Source organism: Aquarana catesbeiana, linkage group LG09 (assembly GCF_042186555.1).
Source record: "Aquarana catesbeiana isolate 2022-GZ linkage group LG09, ASM4218655v1, whole genome shotgun sequence".
NCBI classification, from domain to species: domain Eukaryota; kingdom Metazoa; phylum Chordata; class Amphibia; order Anura; family Ranidae; genus Aquarana; species Aquarana catesbeiana.
The window spans coordinates 251,583,487-251,606,013 of NC_133332.1; the positions used below are offsets into that span (position 1 = coordinate 251,583,487).

General features: G+C 44.5%; 1 protein-coding gene across 2 annotated transcripts in view; it reads left to right on the forward strand.

The window, feature by feature from the left end:
* PLXNB3 (plexin B3) overlaps window positions 1-22,527 on the forward strand; it is a 150,976-nt gene that overhangs the window by 121,443 nt on the left and 7,006 nt on the right. For both annotated transcript variants that reach the window (XM_073600173.1, XM_073600172.1), the window contains exons 19-29: window positions 243-476; window positions 582-743; window positions 6,007-6,155; window positions 6,816-6,916; window positions 7,004-7,221; window positions 9,088-9,266; window positions 15,845-15,911; window positions 17,394-17,700; window positions 18,691-18,794; window positions 18,875-18,962; window positions 20,525-20,688. In XM_073600173.1, the coding sequence (XP_073456274.1) occupies window positions 243-476; window positions 582-743; window positions 6,007-6,155; window positions 6,816-6,916; window positions 7,004-7,221; window positions 9,088-9,266; window positions 15,845-15,911; window positions 17,394-17,700; window positions 18,691-18,794; window positions 18,875-18,962; window positions 20,525-20,688 (1,773 nt within the window). The remainder of the gene's footprint in view (window positions 1-242; window positions 477-581; window positions 744-6,006; window positions 6,156-6,815; window positions 6,917-7,003; window positions 7,222-9,087; window positions 9,267-15,844; window positions 15,912-17,393; window positions 17,701-18,690; window positions 18,795-18,874; window positions 18,963-20,524; window positions 20,689-22,527) is intronic.

The following is a 22,527-nucleotide window of genomic DNA, read 5'->3' on the forward strand; positions in this document are numbered from 1 at the left end:
GCATATGGTGAATATAATGGACGAGGTGGAGATCAATTGGTATTTGGGATCTTCTGACTGCAATCTTATGTCTGTGGCTAGCTTTTTCAGTAAACTATGCAAGTAGCAAATTCCTATAACCCATTGCAACCAGAATTCAGACCAGTTTTCTCCTATGCTGTTGGACTGTGGGATTGGTGCAATTGAGTTCCTAGAACTCCCTAGCTGTCTCCATTGACCCCATACTCTATATCTTCTTACAGATTAGTGAACAGTGCCATCACAACTCCTCCACAGACATGCAATGTCTTTCCCCTGCTATTCCTGAAGACGCCATCATCCTTGATGTGCTATTTGTCTTGGACAATGTTCGTATTCCATTCAGCAGTCTTGGGGAGAACTTCACCTACCTGAAGAACCCGACTCTCAAACCTCTCAATCGAGACAGCCTCAGTAAGCCCTACAGTCTGAAGCCCGGGAACGTACTGGATATTGAGGTAATCCAAGTAGAACATCATTATTTCCTCTACTAATGTGCTGCTAGCAAATGTCTTCCTTCTCCAGAATATTTCTCCATCAGATGTGTATTTAATTTCCTTCAGGGAGAAGGTTTGGACTCTGGCATTTATAAGGAAGAGGTTCGAGCAATGATTGGGAATGGTGTCTGCACAGTGAAAACTCTCACCCACAACCACCTATACTGCGAGCCTCCACTTACTGCGCCTCAGCCACTGGATGGAAGCACCCCTTTGCCTCAATTTGTGGTTAGTAAACTAAACCCTTTCACTGCCGGAGCAGTTTCTGCATTTGTTTTAATGCACGCTTTAAAATGCGCGTTTTAGGTCTGAAGACCAGTTTTCCAAAAGCAGAGAACCTGGAGAATAAAATGATGGTACTTGTAGTTTATTATATCACACAAAATTAGCACAACCCGTATTTTCAGGACAAAGTGTACTAAAGTTAAAGTGGAACTACACCCATCAATTTAACAGTTTCATAAAACAGTTACATTCCCGGCAGGTGCCTGATCGTAAATGTTACATTGGTTGTGCTCTCAACCAAGCTGTCAAACCATCCAATGGCCAGAGTCTTAACTGATCATATGTGCAGCACTATAGCAACTACAGATCAAACAGAGGCCAAGATGGCAGCCTTCTTGGCTGAAAACGATAGGAGGGTTTACTTCCACTTTAAGACCAAGATAATGCGGCTCCAGGTGAGCAATCGACTCTTTAGTATTGTGAGCGAGGAACGAGGGTGCTGCACAGCTCGATATCTTTACTGAAGTATTAAAATGACATCACATGTATGGCAGGAACATAAAATGTAACGCGTTTTTACCCTAAACACTCAAAGCTACTGGGGGTTTGGAGATGCACTGTATTTAGAATAAAACGCGTGTTCCTGCCATACATGTTATGTCATTTTAATATATTAAAGTTAGGTTTAGGGCACCCAAATGGAATTGGTTCACCATTATTTCATAAAATCTAAAAGATGAGGTTGTGTCGAGTAAATAGATACCCAACATCTCAAGCCTTAAAATTGCATGCGCCTGTGAAATGGCGACAAAATTTGGTTAACAAAATTGCTCCTAAGCGACACTTTAAAAGCCTCTGCAAGTCATCGTCTAGACTAGAGTTAGTTGTAAATAACAGCCCTAAAATTATTATTGTCACTGCGGTATTCACATTGAAGGGCGGGGAAACTGTCAATAAGGACACGGCAGTGACGTCACACGTCCCCTTCGGGTCAGCAACAAGATAGGGAGGAGAGTGGACGTGTGTCCACTCTCCTCCCTCTTTTCTTCCCGGTGGCACCACTATGCTTAACCTGGGCCTGCAAATGGGCAAGCGGAGCCTGGGTTACATGGCAAGGCGGGGGCATGCACGGGGTGTGTGGGGCATTCGGATAGTAGCCCAGACGCCAGAACGCAATTTCTTGTTGCCATGGTGACCTGGCGCCTGGGGTTTGTTGCGCCCTACTCCACATCATAGACAGTAATCATTCTATAGTCCCAAGACAAGAACTAGGAGGGCTAATTGAACTCTTTAAAATAACCCAGGAAGTGTGTACAGGGAAGCTGTGTCTGGCATAACTAGCGGGTAGTCCTGTTGTTGCCTGACAATGCACAGAAGTAGTGGTGTCAGCCCTGCCCTGTTGACTTTTGCTAAAACTACCTAATCCCAACCCCTACCCAGTTCTCCACAACATAGACACCAGTTATTTTATAGTCCCAAGGGTCAGGAAGGCTAAATAAACTCATTGAGATAACCTAGGAAGTGTGTACAGGGCACAGGACAACTCTAATGTCTGGCAAGATTAACAGGTATTTTCTGCACTTATTGGTATAGAAAAGAAACAAAGGAAACAGGTATATAAAAGAAACAAAGGGGAGCAAATAAGATTTAATTTTTAGGGTTTACATGGACATTATTCTTGGAGTTAGACTTTAGGAATCCATCATGGGTCACTGGTATTTGTGATGTCATTGTCATAGGATCTTGGTTCTTGTCCAACCCACAGATAACAGAGCTGTGTCACCGGTATTTGTGATGTCATTGTCATAGGATCTTGGTTCTTGTCCAACCCAAAGATAACAGAGCTGGACGTCTGCTCAATCACCAAAATCTCATATAATCTTCAACACATAAATGTAATTTTTAAAGTGATTTTTTAAAATATTTTTAAATCTGCAGCTTTCATGAAAATATTATCTGCTTGACCCTGTCATGAAGTTCCTTGTTTAGATACTTCCTCTTATGGGGTGACAACGCTCTCCACTAATTGTGCTTCTGCGTTGTCACCACCTGGTCACACAGGGTTATGATGAAGACTACTAGTGGCTGTTTCAACACACATAAGGCTTCATGCACTCAGACACTTGGGGTTGTACAATGTAAAATTTGGGCAGATTTCCCTGCCCGGAAATACAGCTGCCCACAGAAATCAATGGCTGAACACTGGTATACAGTGATACTGGTGTAAACACATGCTTGCGTATAGATGCATACCCCTGGATGCAGACAGCCTGTGCCCAGAGTTGCATGTGGGTATACCCAGTACAGCCATTGATATTGGTCATTGTATGCAGCACTTGTGGCTTCCAGGTGAGGAAATATGCCCGTATTGTATGTTGTACGGCCCCAAGTGCTTGTATGCACTGAGGCTTTATGCAGACCTGATCCACTGTTGTCACCATCAGGAAACTTGCCATGAGATGCATGCCATGCAACCATTGCTTGTGTACAGGTAAACATGAAATGGCTTCAAAGAGGCTGCAGAAGCAATGGGATGTAACAAAGAATGAAAAAGTAAAAACAAGTATTGGGGAGGGGAAGTGGGACTTTGTATGAAACTGCGCCGGGTAGAGGTCGCACGTTTCCATCCCTATCACACAATATCTAGAAAACCCGCAAGCAAAGGCCAGTGGGTGAGGGAGGAGGAGGTGGGACTTTATATGAAGCCAATGGTTTGCAAGCCGACACAAACGGTGGGTCAATAAAATTCTTTATTTGCATGTTCATACAAACAATGGTATCAGACAATATCAATGTAACACTTGGTAAAATGTTAGAAATGATAACCAGAGATCAACATAAGGACCATTAGTATAGTTATCAAGGATATAAAAGGTATACAGATAACATGGGTAATAACATGGGTATAAGCAATATTATTGAAGAAGACCAGGGATCACCAGGTGTCAGAATGCGTAAATAGTTAAAACAAGGTAATGCCTGCCTGATAGCTGGCCTCAAATTCCTGTTAGGGGGTAAAACTCTGTATAGCATGGGTTGGGACAGTAAGTGACAACCGGTAGCTCGACGCGTTTCGTGGTTCAAGACCACTCATCAGGAGCAGACATGTCATGTTTCTGGAAAAAAATGATAATAATATCAAGGGCCAAGGTAACAATGGGTACAGAGGGCTAAAAAATCCCCCAAAAATTGAATAGTACTCACGGAAATTGTGGGTAAATGGTGAATGGCCAGGTACGGCAACCATCCGGGACTAGTGCCAGGTCGGGAGCTGAGGCGGGCCCCCCCGCCGCGGCGCCCAAAACAGGCAATCCCCCCCAGGGCGATGCAGAGCCACGAGGCACCCTAGAGTTGAGAGTGGAAGATGAGTGATAATGCAGGGAGTGTGTGTGCAGCGGGGGGGGGGGGGGAAGAGGAAGGTGGGAAGAGTGAAGGTAAGGGGGGGAGGGAAGAGAGGGGGGAGAAAGAAGGAAGGTGAGCGTGATGTAAGGGTGAGTGAATGAATGGGTAGAGTGAGGAATGGAGTGGGGGAAAGAGGAATGGGAAAGCTAGAGGGTGACATGTGCGCAAACAGGGTAAGGAGTGGCCTTACCTGTGTGACAGGGTGGTGTGGAGCGAACACCACTATGCTGAAGTGTAGCTGTAGTGTACCTCGAGCGCCGCACCGCCCCAGGTGAACAGGACGCCCATATATAGGCGCCGCCGCGAGGAGGCCCGCCAACGTCACGTCCGCACGGCCAAAAGTGGGAGGAGCCAGGGCGAGAAGCCGACCAATGGTCGGCGGCCGCTGAGACCCACCCACCGAGCCTGCGAGCATAGCAACCACAGCGTGAAGGGCGCGGCGGCGCCAGAAGGCGCGGCGCACGTCCACCGCTGGTGACGTGACGTCGATGGGCAGTGGCGGCAAGCCCCGCCCCCACACACAAGCCCTGGCTCCTCCCACTTTTGGCCGTGCGGACGTGACGTTGGCGGGCCTCCTCGCGGCGGCGCCTATATATGGGCGTCCTGTTCACCTGGGGCGGTGCGGCGCTCGAGGTACACTACAGCTACACTTCAGCATAGTGGTGTTCGCTCCACACCACCCTGTCACACAGGTAAGGCCACTCCTTACCCTGTTTGCGCACATGTCACCCTCTAGCTTTCCCATTCCTCTTTCCCCCACTCCATTCCTCACTCTACCCATTCATTCACTCACCCTTACATCACGCTCACCTTCCTTCTTTCTCCCCCCTCTCTTCCCTCCCCCCCTTACCTTCACTCTTCCCACCTTCCTCTTCCCCCCCCCCCCCCGCTGCACACACACTCCCTGCATTATCACTCATCTTCCACTCTCAACTCTAGGGTGCCTCGTGGCTCTGCATCGCCCTGGGGGGGATTGCCTGTTTTGGGCGCCGCGGCGGGGGGGCCCGCCTCAGCTCCCGACCTGGCACTAGTCCCGGATGGTTGCCGTACCTGGCCATTCACCATTTACCCACAATTTCCGTGAGTACTATTCAATTTTTGGGGGATTTTTTAGCCCTCTGTACCCATTGTTACCTTGGCCCTTGATATTATTATCATTTTTTTTCCAGAAACATGACATGTCTGCTCCTGATGAGTGGTCTTGAACCACGAAACGCGTCGAGCTACCGGTTGTCACTTACTGTCCCAACCCATGCTATACAGAGTTTTACCCCCTAACAGGAATTTGAGGCCAGCTATCAGGCAGGCATTACCTTGTTTTAACTATTTACGCATTCTGACACCTGGTGATCCCTGGTCTTCTTCAATAATATTGCTTATACCCATGTTATTACCCATGTTATCTGTATACCTTTTATATCCTTGATAACTATACTAATGGTCCTTATGTTGATCTCTGGTTATCATTTCTAACATTTTACCAAGTGTTACATTGATATTGTCTGATACCATTGTTTGTATGAACATGCAAATAAAGAATTTTATTGACCCACCGTTTGTGTCGGCTTGCAAACCATTGGCTTCATATAAAGTCCCACCTCCTCCTCCCTCACCCACTGGCCTTTGCTTGCGGGTTTTCTAGATAAAAACAAGTATTGTATTTACACAGCTTTGACCAACTGTACTATGCCTATGGTTTACAGCAGACGAACAAAGTTTGTAGTTGAACATCATTTAGTGCCTAGGCTCCTTCCTAGGTTGCCTTGCAGATGATCCAACTCTAACAGAGTGTATAGTCATGTGATAGACTGAAGCTATGCAGGTCTTCTATGTTAAATCTTGACATGTTATTGACCTCCCACAGATTCACATGGGGAATCTTCGCTTCAACCTTGGGCAAGTGAAATACGATGTAGAGGGCCATTCGAGTTTTCCAAGAGAGGCCAAGATTGGACTGGGAGTTAGTGCAGCTTTGCTTGTTCCTGTTGTCTTAATAATCATTTTCATGTACAGGTATGTGTTAAATTGGCAGATTTTTTATTTTTTTATTTTTTTTATTTTAGGGGTCTTTGTATAAAACATTCATTGTGTGGATACAAAAAACATCCACACATTTAGAACAAAAATCACCGTATTTTCTCTAATATATGTGGCTCCTATATTGGCAGCACCACCTAGTGGCCATAATGTGTTTTTAATCCCATAAATACCACAATCGGGGGGAAAAAAACACATTATGGCCACTAATTATATTTTTCAGAATACTGCTTAGGCACAGCCAGCACTTCTAGATGTTCCCTATAATTTAGCACATCTTCACTTTTCGAGTTCAGTTCCACTTTACGATTGCAGTAGATAAGTGATCCAAACCAGTGAGATAACTTCACTCCTCACCTAAAAGTAAAACTTCGTACTCTTAAATGCTTGCCTGTTAGTTAGATTGGGCTTTCTCTGGGTACAAGCAGCCCCATGTTTTCAGGTTGGGGACGGGTCCTATATAAGGCAGAGGCTCTAATTGGCTGCTCATTCATGCCTATAGGAGATTCTGTAAAGATGACTTTTGCTATAGACACATGAAAAATGAACTAATAATTGTGAAATAATGTGTAATTGGCATCTGACTGCCCCTTTTTGACCTACATGAGGCATATTTTTAATGTTGCTATTTTCCAGGAGGCAGAGTAAGATGGCAATGAGGGATTATAAGAAGGTTCTTGTCCAGCTGGAGAACCTAGAGACCAGCGTGGGGGATCAGTGCCGCAAAGAATTCACCGGTATTTTCCTGTTCTTTGAGTCTTCCAATGGCCTCAGTTCAGGTGCTTAACCTGATCGTTTCATTTTTGCCTCCTGCCCATTTTCAGATCTTATGACGGAAATGATGGACCTCACTAGTGATATTGAAGGCTCCGGCATTCCCTACAGAGACTACAGCACCTATATTGAAAAGATCTTTTTCCCTGGAGATACTGTCTCTCCATTACGGAAGAATTTGGATGTTCCAGAGAACAGGAGGGCCACTGTGGAACAAGGCCTGAACCAGCTCTCCAACCTTCTCAATAACAAGCTATTCCTCACCAAGGTACAAAAAGTCTACAGTCTATATCTCTTTATATATACTCGCTGGGACGGGGCGCTTTATTTTATTTTAATTGTTTGTTTTTTTTACACCTTCCCTTTAAAAAAAAATGTTTTTTGCTCACGTTTATTCCTATTACAAGGGATGTAAACATCTATATCCCCACATCTCTCCTCAATGCTGGAAAGCATCAGATCAAAAAAAAAACCACTAGGTAGCCTGTTGGTATTGCTAATTCCTTGCAAGAGACTTATGCTGATTTCATTTCTGATTGGTTTGACTCGCTAGAATACATTGATTTACTAGACGACATCCTGTTCTCTCTTTTGTTTATTCATGTTAGAATAGACCTGTTCACATCTTGCTCCCCAAGGGGTGAATAGGTTTATTCTTGGCTGTTTACGATCTAGAAAATGAATGTAAAGATATGAATTTTGAAGGATTATTTACGTTTATTATACTGACTTCATGTATTTATCAAAAATGCATTCGCTATACTATGTAATGTAATTGTGTGAATCCCGTTATACTTTTCCAAATGTCTTTATCTGTTATGTTATGTTCTGATAACTAATACATTTTTTTTTTTTAAATTGAAAAAAATAAATGTGAGAACCAAGCATGAAAAAAAAAAATTAAAAATTAACGATTCGATTCTTTCTAGCCGAGATCTCAGCTTTGTTTACTTCCGGCAGCCCGGACGGGACATCATAATGTCCCGTCCAGGCCTCCAAGAGTCATAGAGATTGCCGGGGACCATCTGTCTCTCGGTTTTTCTATGACTTCCTTCCGGCACCAGTGGATTCTGTCTCCGCGTCCCCGATCGCACAGGAGAGCCCGGAGAAGCACCGGATGGCAGCAGGAGGGGTCCCCTCCCTTCGCCGGTAAGAACGATCGAGTGGCTACCCTGTTTCCCCGAAAATAAGACCTGGCGTGATTGTCAGTGATGGCTGCAATATAAGCCTTACACCCCAAATAAGCCCTACCCTGTTTCCCCAAAAATAAGCCCTACCCTGAAAATAAGACCTACAAGGACTTTAACTAGGGCTTATTTGGGGGGTAGGGGGTTATATTGCAGCCATCACCGACAATCACGCTAGGTCTTATTTTCGGGGAAACAGTGTAAACTGCCGCTATGATCATTCTTATGGTGAAGGGAATCGCCCGCTGAAAAAAACGATGACTGGATGATGCCTGCAGCTGGATCATCCAGATATCGTTTTTTTTGACGGCCTGAGGTATGGAAGTGGTTAAAAAAGGATAACAATAAAAGTAAGGGCTATACATTCCCCATTGAATGGTTACAACTTCCTTATTACAAATATATCCAGAGAGTATTAACAAATAAGTATGACAGGCTGAAAAGATCAACACGTTTTGCAAAATTGCTTCCTCAGGACCTTGGTGTGCCTTCAAGGAAGTGTAACATGTCCCTACAGAGCATATAAAAGAAACTGGTGGCAATTAGTGGCAGCCCAAGAGCCCAGGCAATGCAAATATGGCAAATACAAAAAATTCTATTTATTCAACCGATTTTTTGGCGGCGTTTGACGTAGATTAGCTAACTTTTCCCCAGCGGGCAAAACTAGTATATGTAAAACTTTCAAGATCTGTTGTGTTGGTCATGAATGAAACACAGACAAATATTTTAGGCATCTGAGAGCTGAGACTGCTGAAATGACGCTCGTCATTGGTGACCAGCTTGGCTAATGAAATTATTCCTTGGCTCTCCAGTAATAAATGCTACGATTTGAGGTGGAGAAGATGGCCCCTCTTGCTGGCGCTCTGAAATCCTGCTGAAATAAATGTATAAATCAGACCATCCCGGGGGTTGTTGGAAAACGTTGTCCTCCTTTCTTCCTCTTGCAGCTTATCGAGACATTGGATGCCCAGTCCACGTTGTCACAGCGAGATCGCTGTCATGCCGCGTCGTTACTTACTGTGGCGCTACATGGCAAGCTTGAGTATCTGACTGATGTCATGAAAACTCTCCTGTCTGAATTGGTAGACCAATGTGTGGCCAAGAACCCTAAATTGCTTCTTCGCAGGTAAAGTGCTGACCATGAAGAACCACAGCAAAAAAAAAGTCAATAACTGTTGTATAGTATTGTGTATTTTCAATGAGCAGATTTTTTGATTTGTGGTTGCAGTTTTTATCTTTTATAGTAACTTCTTTAATGTGACTTTTATACATTTAATTAATGTGCTGCTATTTTCTAATAAAGGTAGAGATTTGAGGATTAGCTGTTAGTGGGTGCTCTCAATATCTCAGTTGATTCGATGCTCACTACCTAACAACTATTGAGATATACACTATATTGTCAAAAGTATTTGAATGCCTGCCTTTACACACACATGAACTTTAATAGCATCCCAGTCTTAGTCCGTAGGGTTCAATATTGAGTTGGCCCACCCTTTCCAGCTATAACACCTTCAACTCTTCTGGGAAGGCTGTCCACAAGGTTTAGGAGTATGTCTATGGGAAGGTTTGACCATTATTCCAGAAGCGCATTTGTGAGGTCAGGCACTGATGTGGACAAGAAAGCCTGCCTCGTAGTCTCCGCTCTAATTCATCCCAAAGGTGTTCTATCGGGTTGAGGTCAGGACTCTGCGCAGGCCAGTCAAGTTCCTCCACCCCAAACTCACTCATCCATGTCTTTATGGATCTTGCGTTGTGCACTGGTGCACAGTCATGTTGGAACAGGAAGGGGCCTTCCCCAAACTGTTCCCACAAAGTTGGGAGCATGAAATTGTCCAAAATGTCTTGGTATGCTGATGCCTTAAGAGTTCCCTTAACTGAAACTAAGAGGTCAAGCCCAACCCCTGAAAAACAACCCCACACCATAATCCCCCCTCCACCAAATCATTTGGACCAGTGCACAAAGCAAGGTTCATAAAGACATGGATGAGCGAGTTTGGGGTGGAGGAACTTGACTGGCCTGCACATAATCCTGACCTCAACCCGGTAGAACATCTTTGGGATAAATTAGAGCGGAGACTGTGACCTCACAAATGCGCTTCTGGAAGAATGGTCAAACATTCCCATAGACACACTCCTAAACCTTGTGGACAGCCTTCCCAGAAGAGTTGAAGCTGTTATAGCTGCAAAGGGTGGGCCAACTCAATATTGAACCCTACAGACTAATGCCGCGTACACACGATTGCACATTCCGACAACAGAATCCATGTGTTTTTTCCAACGGATGTTGGCTCAAACTTGTCTTGCATACACACGGTCACACAAATCTTGTCGGAAATTCCGATTGTCAAGAGCGCGGTGACGTACAACACATACGACGCGCCGAGAAAAATGAAGTTCAATAGCCAGTGCGGCTCTTCTGCTTGATTCCGGGCATGCGTGGAATTTTGTGGGTCTGAATTGTGTACACACAATCGGAATTTCCGATAACGGATTTTGTTGTTGGAAAATTTGAGATCCAGATCTCAAATTTTGTTTGGCAGAAATTCCGACGGAAAATGTCCGCTGGAGCCTACACATGGTCAGAATTTCCGATAACAAGCTCCCATCGAACATTTGCCGTCGGAAAATCCGATAGTGTGTACGCGGCATAAGACTGAGATGCCATTAAAGTTCATATGTGTGTAAAGGCAGGCGTCCCAATACTTTTGACAATATAGTCTATATCGGCCACTTAAAGAGTGTGTTGCTTGCAGTGGGTAAGCTGACCTATAGACTTGCGTTCTGAGATGGAGTAGTGAAGCGGAACTGTTGCGGTTGATTTACTAAAGCCAAATAGGCTGTTCACTTTGCAAGGGAATTTTCCTTAAACGTGGCAAATCAGGTAAAGCTCTGCTGACTCCCATCATCCAATCATGTGCATGCAAAAATACAGTTTTCTTTTTTTTTTCTTTACTTGTACGTGGTTGGTTATTCATTGCAAAGACCACATTCACTATACTTTGGGAAACAGCCTATTTGCCTTTAAGAGATTAACCCCATTGTGTGGCACTGCAAAACAAATTGAATTGGATACTGGCTGCCATTTTTCCACTGGGCCGATTCAGTAAGCTTTCGGCAGTAGAAGGGGGGCCATGTAAGTTTAAATAAACTTTATTTAGGTGGTTAATAGGTAGTTTAGACAAACTTTGCCTGACTATTCCTGCACTGACGCATTTCACCTATTGAACAGGCTTGATTGTAGAGACACAGTTAAAGTGTAAAGACAAAACTTTTTTTATTTTTTTGTGTTGCGTAAACTTGGATCCTCTTTAATTTTTTTATTGCTGAATACATGCACACAAGACACTAGATCAGCCTTTCTCAACCTTTTTTCCCCAGGGGAACACTTAAAATATTTTTCAGGTCTCGGGGAACCCCTGATAAAACCCATTCATTGGGGGTCAGTGGGAACGATGCCCCTTACTTTGGTGTTCAGTGAGAAGAATGCCCTTTTTTACAGTGGTGGTAAGAATGGCCCCCTTACAGAGAGCTATAAAGATCATTGGTGTCATACCACTGGCTCCTCCAAGTGGCATTGGCTCAGAACTATGTAGGCACCATCAAACAGGAGGTAAATCAGCCACAGCTCAAGGAACCCCTAGCCACCTCTGAAGGAACCCTGGTTGAGAATGGCTTGACTAGATCTTCTATAACCGATGTCGCAACAAGAGTGCCCCCAAAACAGGGTCTTAGGGAAGATTCAAAAATACAGAGCGCAGTAGGACGTACCACACCATTTTGGGGGAAATCCAAAATTTTGTTGTCACCAGGAAAAAATATTATGCTGATAATTGTACAAGATGGGAATTCCCCTCACTTTTGGGAGATTTTCTCTCACTTCCTGTTGTTTCTCATGGACAGGAAGTGAAAGTAATTCCTCTTAGCATGACAGAAATAAAAAATAATCTGACAAGTGTTTCAACTCTTCCTACTCGATTCAACACTTAAACAAAAAAAAAAAAAAAAAAAGTTTTGCTATACGTACTCTTTAACAGAGGGAGTGGAGACATTTATACACAAACTGTCATAGGAATAATAAAATATTTAAAGCCACTGATACCATAATAATATTTTTAAAGCACTCTTTGTTTTGTATATTCAAACCACAGAGAGTGAAAAGTAATAAAAGTTGCTATGACAATTATGTATAAAATGATCTATTTCCAAAGTTGGCAATCCCACCCTAAAAACATTGATCTTTATTATATATGAAATAAAAACCCAATAGTAAAAGGTTTGAGAACTGAAAAAGTATTTTCTTTCTATATGTATGTATGTATGTATGTGTGTATATATATATATATATATATATATATATATATATATATATATATATATATATATATATATATATATATGTATATACAGAGGCGGCTCTAGGCTTTGTGAGGCCTTAGGCAAAACTTAGACATGAGGCCCCACTCACGCCCATAATGGGAAAAAGAATTAAAGTGATACAAATTAATAATTCATTGCACTGTAGTGTCCAATGAACTGATGAGAATTCACCCATGGCCAGTTCAGCATGCCATGATCATATCACACCAGGATATGCTCCCTCCATATAGCGATCATCACTTACTAGACAGCTCACTGTTATGTCTATGCCCTATGCCTGCTGTGGACACAACCAATGGTTATGACTATGGTCAATGACTATGACAATGACAGTAAACCTGAATACAGAAATTATTTATTTAAGCATGAGCTAATCATGTGTTTTAGGAACACACATCAGAGGATGCAGGACTAGGGATAATCACCCATGTGCAGCCTAGGCACACATCCTATGATCCCAGTGCTGGGGCTGACTGGCAACTGACTGGGGAGAGAAAGAGAGAGGGAGAGAGAGGGAGGAGAGAGGGGAAAAGAGAAAAGGAGGAGGAAGAGAGGAGAGAGAAAGAGAGGGGGAGAGGAGAGAGAAAGAGAGGGGGGAGAGAAGAGAGAAAGAGAGGGGGGAGAGGAGGGAGAAAGAGAGGGGGGAGAGGAGGGAGAAAGAGAGGGGGGAGGGGAGGGAGAAAGAGAGGGGGGAGGGGAGGGAGAAAGAGAGGGGGGAGAGGAGGGAGAAAGAGAGGGGGGAGAGGAGGGAGAAAGAGAGGGGGGAGAGGAGGGAGAAAGAGAGGGGGGAGAGGAGGGAGAAAGAGAGGGGGGAGAGGAGGGAGAAAGAGAGGGGGGAGAGGAGGGAGAAAGAGAGGGGGAAGGGAGAGAGAAAGAGAGTGGGAGAGGAGAGAGAAAGGGGTGGGAGAGAGGGGAAAATAGAGAGGAGGGGGGGAGAGAGGGGAAAATAGAGAGGAGGGGGGGAGAGAGAGAAGGGTGAGAGAGAAGGGTGGGAGAGAGGAGAGAGAGAGGTGTATGAGGGAGAGAGAGGGGAGAGGGGGAGAAAAGGGTAGAGAGAAAGGGATAGAGAGAGAGGGGAGAGAGGGGGGCTGGAAAAGGGGGGCTGGGAGGGAGAGAGGGGAGAAGGGGGGAGAGAGAGAGATAGGAGTGAGAGGGGGGAGAGAGAGAGAGAGGAGGAGGGGAAAGAGGGAGTAGAGAGAGAGAGGTGGGAGGGATAGGGGAGAGAGAGTGGGAGTAGAGAGAGAGGGGGGATAGAGCGAGAGGTGGGAGGGAGAGAGGAGAGGGGGGAAAGAGAGAGAAAGGGAGGGGGAGAAGGGTAGAGAGAAGGGGGTTACACAGAGAGGGGTAGGGAGAGGGGGAAAGGAGTGAAAGAGGGGGAGAGAGAGGGGGGGCTGGGGAAAGAGAGGGTAGTGAGTGAGAGAGAGTAGGGGGAGAGGGTGGAAAGAGGGGGAGACAGAGAGACCTAGAGAGAGGGGGGAATTAGAGGAGTGAGAGGGGGCTGGGAGGGAGAGAGAGGGGTGGTACAGAGAGGAGTGGTAGAGGGGGATATAGAGAGGGGGAGAGAGGAGAAAGGTGTGAAAGGGGGAGGGGAAAGAGAGAGGGGGAGAGGAGAGAGAGAGGGAGGAGAGAGAGAGGGGGGAGAGGAGAGAGAGGGGGAGTGGAGAGGAGAGAGAGAGGGGGGAGAGGAGAGAGAGGGGGAGTGGAGAGGAGAGAGAGAGGGGGAGAAAAGAGAGTGGGAGGGGGAGAGTAGAGAGAGAGGAGGAGAGAGGGGGAGAGGAGAGAAAGGGGGGAGAGGAGAGGGAGAGAGGGGTAAAGGAGAGAGAGAGAGGGGTAGAGGAGAGAGAGAGGGGGAGAAAAGAGAGTGGGAGGGGGAGAGTAGAGAGAGAGGAGGAGAGAGGGGGAGAGGAGAGAAAGGGGGGAGAGGAGAGGGAGAGAGGGGTAAAGGAGAGAGAGAGAGGGGTAGAGGAGAGAGAGAGGGGGAGAGGAGAGAGAGAGGGGGAGAGGAGAGAGAGAGGGGGAGAGGGGAGAGAGAATGGGGAGAGGAGAGAGAGAGGGGGGATAGGAGAGAGAGAGAGAGGAGGAGGGGAGAGAGAGGGGGAGAGAGGGGGGAGAGGAGAGAGGGGGGAGAGTGTGATTCGGGATAACCTGTGATGTCTCCGGGTGTGTGCAGGCTCCAGAAGTCGATCCGGGCACATTTTGTTTGCATACGGGGCAGGGAGGTGGACAGAGCGGACATGTGTCAGGGTACAATAAAACGTATCCTTCCTGTCACTGGACTCACCCCGTTCCCCATGTTCATCAGATCACCTTCACTACTGGCAGCCTTTGCATTGCCTCTGGGTGAAATCACAACACATGTGAGGGCGGGCTTCATCTACCAGTCAACACGGCATCCTGCAGATCATTGGACCAACCAATGAGATGGTTTATTCCCATCATCTCTGGTGCGGATCCTATTACTGGCATTACAGCGGCTTGAGGGGCAGTGACTTAACCCAGTTTTCCCTCCGTGCAGCCCGGGATAAAGATGAGAGGGAGAGGCAGTCCAGCTGATATTAGTGCAGAGTCCTGGCATGGGGAGATTGGTCCCGCACATCCGCAGGCAGTGCCATCATTCTTCCCGATGCTGGGCTCTCCCCTTCCTCCGTCAGGCAAAATAGGCAGCCGCGAGGCCCCTGTGAGCGCGAGGCCTTAGGCGACAGCCTAATTTGCCTAATTAAAGAGCCGCCTCTGTATAATATATATATATAGATATATATATAGATAGATATATATATCTATCTATATATATATATATATATATAGATAGATATATATATATATATATCTATATATATATATATATATATATATAAAGAGAGAGAGAGAGATATCTATAGATATATCTATATATATAGATATAGATATATCTATAGATATATCTATATAGATAGATAGATAATAACACCATCAGAGTTGCTGAGTGATGGTCATTATGGGATGCTGCACATTGAGGGAGATTTACTAAACAGGTGCACACTGAATCTGGTGCATGTGTGCATAGTAGCCAGTCAGCTTCTAAGTTTTATTGTCAAAACTTAATTAAACAAGCTGAACTTAGAAGTTGATTGGTTACTATGCACAGCTGCAACAGATTCTGAGAGTGCTAAAGTTCTATTAAGTCTCCCCCATTGTCTGTGGCTTTGTTTTGTAAATGAAACCATGTGTGTATATTGTATTGGAATATCTTACTAGTGATTCCAGTGCGGAACTATAGACATTTCCTGTAATGTTCCACGGTTGTAGGAATGACAATACCACCTCGTTTTTTTGGGGTTTTTTTTGCAGGACAGAAACTATAGTGGAAAAGCTGCTGACCAACTGGATGTCCATTTGTCTGCACTCCTTTCTTCGGGTTAGTGTCTGGTAATTGGTCACATACATTTAATGAACCTACCTTAACTGGCCACATTCATTTAACTAACCTACCTTAACTGGCCACATCCATTTACCTTACCCAACTTATCTGGCCACATCCATTTACCTTACCCACCTTAACTAACCACATCCATTTAACTTACCTTCCTTAAGTGGCCACATTTAATTATCTATACCACCTTAACTGGCCACATCCATTTACCTATCCCACCTTAACTGGCCACAGCCATTTAACTTGCCTACCTTCCAACAGTAATAGGTCTTTGGTCACTACAGGAGATGTTCTTCAGCATCCCCCTCCCTGTAGATCCGCCACACTTTTCTTCGGGTCTGTGTCTGGAAACTGGTCACATGCATTTAACTTGCCTACCTTAACTGGCCACATGCATTTAACTTGCCTACCTTAACTGGCCATGTTCAGTTAACCGGTCTACCTTAATTGGCCACATTATTTTGCCTCACCTACCTTAACTGGCCACATTCATTTAACTAACCTACCTTAACTGGCCACATCCATTTACCTTACCCAACTTATCTGGCCACATCCATTTACCTTACCCACCTTAACTAACCACATCCATTTAACTTACCTTCCTTAAGTGGCCACATTTAATTATCTATACCACCTTAACTGGCCACATCCATTTACCTATCCCACCTTAACTGGCCACAGCCATTTAACTTGCCTACCTTCCAACAGTAATAGGTCTTTGGTCACTACAGGAGATGTTCTTCAGCATCCCCCTCCCTGTAGATCCGCCACACTTTTCTTCGGGTCTGTGTCTGGAAACTGGTCACATGCATTTAACTTGCCTACCTTAACTGGCCACATGCATTTAACTTGCCTACCTTAACTGGCCATGTTCAGTTAACCGGTCTACCTTAATTGGCCACATTATTTTGCCTCACCTACCTAAACTGACCTCAACCATTTAACTTGCCTACCTTAACTGGCCACATCCATTTACCTTACCTACCTAAACTGGCCGCATTAATTTGCCTCATCTACCTAAACTGGCCACATCCATTGAACTTGCCTACCCTAGCTGGCCCCATCCATTTAACTTGCCTAACTTCCAGCAGTTCTAGGTCTTTGAACAGTACAGGAGATGCTCACAGAACTCTGCACCTTATAGATTTGATACTTCTTTCTTTAGGTCAGTGTCTGGTAACTGGCCACATTCCTTTACCTTGCCTACCTTAACTGGCCACATTCCTTTACCTTGCCTACCTTAACTGGCCACATTCCTTTACCTTGCCTACCTTAACTGGCCACATTCCTTTACCTTGCCTACCTTAACTGGCCACATTCCTTTACCTTGCTTACCTTAACTGGCCACATTCATTTAGCTTGCCAACCTTCCAACAGTTCTAGGACTTTGGTCAATACAGAAGATGTTCCTCAGAACTCCCTCCCTGTAGATCTAACATATTTTGCTATATGTTTATTTCCATCCAGGAGGCGGCAGCAGAGCCCCTATACATGCTGTACAGTGCCATAAAATACCAGGTGGATAAGGGTCCAGTGGATGCTGTAACGGGGAAGGCAAAGCGAACTCTGAACGATGGACGTCTCCTACGGGAGGACATTGAATACCGGTCGATGACCCTCACTGCTATAGTGAAGAATGGGGCGGAAGTTCAGAGGGTACCAGTCAGAGTGCTGGACACTGACACCATCACTCAAGTGAAAGGGAAGATCCTGAATCATGTGTACAAAGGAACCCCTTTCTCCGTTCGGCCTGCAGCACATACACTTGATCTAGGTAAGGACAATTAAGATACCTTTAAGGCTGAGTTCCAAGCATTCAATTAAATACATACATACACTATATTGTCAAAAGTATGGGGATGCCTGCCTTTACACGCACATGAACTTTAATGGCATCCCAGTCTTAGTCTGTAGGGTTCAATATTGAGTTGGCCCACCCTTTGCCTTTGCCCACTCTTTTGCCTATGGGTGTCTATGGGAATGTGTGACCATTCTTCCAGAAGCGCATTTGTGAGGTCAGGCACTGATGTTGGACAAGAAGGCCTGGCTCACAGTCTCCGCTCTAATTCATCCCAAAGGTGTTTACAACCCCTTCAATTTGTGCCCAATCAAGTAGGCTCTTTCACTACATACTTGTTGGTAGCTCTAATGGAGATTGTACTGTACAATCAGATTGTAACACGTATGGCAACCCTTAAGCTGGCCATACACTAGTAGGTTTTCGAGCAAATGTTTGAACAAAATCTCTCAGTACATTTGATGACCTTCAGTACATTGAATGTCATTTAAAAGCACTTCAAAATGTAATTTGCATTTTAACATTTAATTTTGAAATTAATGTAATTTCCTGAATGAAAACCACATACACTGTTAAAAATTAATTTGTTCCATCCTGCTCCTTCGAATTTTCTTGATCGAAAAAGAATATCGATTTGACCACACTAAAAAAAAAAAAAAAAAAATTATTATTAAAATCCTACTAGTGAATGCCCAACTTTAGTGTGCTTCATTTGTGGTCTTATGGTCTTTCATGTGAAGGGGGTGAGGAAACTGTAAAAAAACTGGACATGGAACAAGTGTGCAGAAACAATCTTTGCGCCGACTTTCTTGGTTTGGATAATTCTTTAGCTTTGTGCAACAAACAATACTGAGGTCAGTGTATGGTAAGCATTGCAGCCAGGCAACTAGCATTTTCAGAAAGAATTCAGCAATGGAAGCCCCCATCTTTACTAAGAAAATGTGTTCAATTGTGCTTTTTCCACAGAATGGCGTGCTGGTCAAGCTGGTCATTTGACCCTATCCGATGAGGACCTGACATCACAAGATCAGGACCAGTGGAAGAGAATAAATACGCTGCATCATTATAAGGTAGGGTGTGGGTCTTGTGTGCGTGTGCCTTTATCAGTGTCAGTTGTGTCTGTCTTACACCTATATTCTTTTCTTAACAGGTTCCTGATCTTGCAACTGTGGCTTTGATACCACGATTACACAATAACCAATGTGAAACGCCAAACAACAGTTTCTTGAGTGGAGAAAGTGAGTCTGTGACGCTCATGGTGTTCCCCTTCTCTTGTTTTTTTATGACCCTACCTTCATAATGTACTGTCTAAACTTCCTTCAGGCAAGACGCACCTTCCTAATGCTTTTTTTTTTACAATAAGGCCTCCATGGCTGCGGCTTAGTACCTCCACCACAGTTGACCATTCCAGCAGTGAGCATGATAATCAGTCATCAGCTTTTATTAAATTGATGGATTGGTGAACCCTGGGCCCTATAACTTTCATGGAAATAAGTTCCTCAACAGCCACAAAGGTGATCAATCCGCATTTGCAAACCTAGATATCACCCTAAAAAAAACCATGGTGACTGTGCTGAGAGCAGAGAAGTGAGTCGGACCCAACATGTCCCACTACAGCAGACATTCTCAACCAGAGTTTTGTGGAATCCCTTAGGTTCTCCAGAAATTGCTAGGGTTTCCTTGAGCAGTAGCAGAGTGACCTTCCATCTGATAGTGCCTACATAGTTCTGAGACCAACATTGCTTGGTAGAGTCGATGGCAATCCAACTCTTTTTGGCAGTCTGTAAGGTTGGCATTCTTCTCATTGAGCACCAATTTAAGGAGGCATGTCTCCATTGACCACCCTTGTTAGGTAATCTGTGTTTTTTCTTTTGTGGCCATTATTTTTTTATTTTTGCGGTTGCCACTGATAATTATTTTATGATTATATCTATAATTTTATTATTGAATTCAGAACAATTCTTAAAATTATCCATCATGTCAATTTCTCAAATAATCTATGTGATTTACTGATATACCATGAATTGCAGATATAATTTTTTGCAGGGGTTTCCCCAAGACCTTCATTTTTAAGGTTTCTTCTAGGATAAAATGGTTGAGAAAGGTTGCCTGCAGAAAACTACAGGAAGGTGTGGAGACAAGACAGGCCACTACAGGAGGGTGTGGAGACAAGACAGGCCACTACAGGAGGGTGTGGAGACAAGACAGGCCACTACAGGAGGGTGTGGAGACAAGACAGGCCACTACAGGAGGGTGTGGAGACAAGACAGGCCACTACAGGAGGGTGTGGAGACAAGACAGGTCACTACAGGAGGGTGTGGAGACAAGACAGGCCACTACAGGAGGGTGTGGAGACAAGACAGGCCACTACAGGAGGGTGTGGAGACAAGACAGGCCACTACAGGAGGGTGTGGAGACAAGACAGGCCACTACAGGAGGGTGTGGAGACAAGACAGGCCACTACAGGAGGGTGTGGAGACAAGACCAGTCACCCTGTACAAGCAGAGAGCAGCAGTAACCGATCTTTAGTATGGGAAGCTCCTGCATAAAGAGGCAAAGTGCAGGATTTGTTTGATGCATGTATCTAGAAGAAATAAAGAAACGGCACCAATATTCAAGTAAGAATATACGTGGTGCTTGTAATTGGACACAATTTTTTAGTCCATATTTTGGTTTTAAACTGTTGTTCGTAGGTCTGGGGAAAATAAACAGTCTGGTACAGTACAAGAGCAAAGATACTGTGCTTCTTGATTTGTCCTCTTCTCTGAACTCTAGTGACTGTGCCATATGTGTCTAACAGAAACCCCAATGTTGGAAGATGGAGAGGAAGGTGGCATTAGAATGTGGCACCTGGTGAAGTCCATGGAAGAGCCAGAACCGTGCAGGAGGCGCAGCAGTTTGCGAGAGAGAGAGCGCGCCAAAGCCATTCCTGAAATCTACCTGACCCGTTTACTCTCTATGAAGGTGAGTGGAATGGAACGCGCTCATAATAGTTATGAGATTAAGGGATGTAAAAAAGAGACGCTCCTGTCCATAGTCATGAGATCCAAGGGTACAAAGGGTCTAGCACCAGACTACTAATGGTCCACAAATGGTTTGTAGTATCAGCTTAAAAGCCAAACCATTTTGAGCAATGCTGAAACTATGGAGATCTGGACACATTTAAGTTAGGAATTACTGATTTTTTTTAAGTGCTTTTTTTTTTCTTCTAATTGTGCTAATGGTGATTTTAACATAAATTCCCAGCAATTCCTGCTCTTATACATCCAGATCTCCCTAGTTCCTGTGTTGCTTGAGCCCTGATTAAGGGAACCCTTGCCTCCTTAAAATGTGCTGGTTTTAAATGGACATTACAAACAATAAACTATCTCTTTATCATTCAGTATTCAGGTGCTTCTTTTTTTACACTTTTGGATCTGTTACCCACAGAAGCCAAACCATGGCAGAGCACGCCACTGATCTACATCTAGTTGAACCCACATATTCATTGGGGATATTTAATCCACTCAAGGGGGACTCAACCTCCACAAATTGATTTCCTTACTATAGTCATGAGATGACCGGTGCCCAGTCTGGCTTTTTGGGGCTAAAGCCCCGCACACAAGAGCCAAATGTCGGGAGATGGCTGATCAGAGTGTTCTGGCAGGTTGGGGGGGTGGGGGGCGGTCGCCCTGTCAGAACACAACAGCTCAGCAGGGGAGATCACTGTACTAACGTTGGATCGTTAGAACAGATGCTGCGACCGGAGCTGTAAGGTTTTTTTAGTGTGTACCAGGGTTAAGTCTTGAGGTGCCTAGGTTTGGAGGAGCTGGCCAAACCAGATACTCACGCTGTCAGGTTGGAAAAACTACCCCAGTCTCTTTTCTTCATGGTTGGGATAAGTGGCAACAATAGCGACGGCCATTGGCATGCTTAATATAGTCATGAGATGACAGGTGCCCAGTCCTGGCCTTTTTTGAGGTGCTTGCCACACCAGTTAATTTCAAGGAAACACCAGTCTGTCAGGTTAAAAAACCTACCCTAGTACCTTTTATCTTAATGGTTGAGATAAGTGGCACCAATAGCAACAGACATTGCAAATTTTACTATAGTCATGAGATAACCGGTGCCCAATCTGGCCTTTTTGGGACTAGGTCTTGAGGAGGTGGTCACACCAGCTACTTTCAGGGGAACTTCAATATGTATTGTTGAAAAAACTACCCCACTCTTTTTTGTTCATTAATGAGATACAGTGCCCTGAAAAAATATTCATACCCCTTTAAATTTTCCACATTTACAACCGTAAATGTATTTTATTAGGATTTTATGTAATAGACCATCACAAAGTGGCACATAATTGTGAAGTGGAAGGAAAATGATAAATGGTTTTCAAAATTTTTTACAAATAAATCTGTGAAAAGTGTGACGTGCATTTGTATTCAGCCCTCTTTACTCTAAAACCCCTAACTAAAATCTAGTGGAACCAATTGCCTTCAGAATTCACCTAATTAGTAAATGGAGTCCACCTGTGTGTAATTTAATCTCAGTGTAAATAGAGCTGTTCTGTGAAGCCCTCAGAGGTTTGTTAGAGAACCTTAGTGAACAAACTACATCATGAAGGCCAAGGAACGCACCAGACTGGTCAGGGATAAAGTTGTGGATTAGTTTAAAGCAGGGTTAGGTTATAAAAAAATATCCCGAGCTTTGAACATTTAACGAAGCACTGTTCAATCCATCATCCGAAAATGGAAAGAGTATGGCACAACTGCAAACCTACCAAGACATGGCCGACCACCTAAACTGACAGCCCGGGCAAGGAGAGCA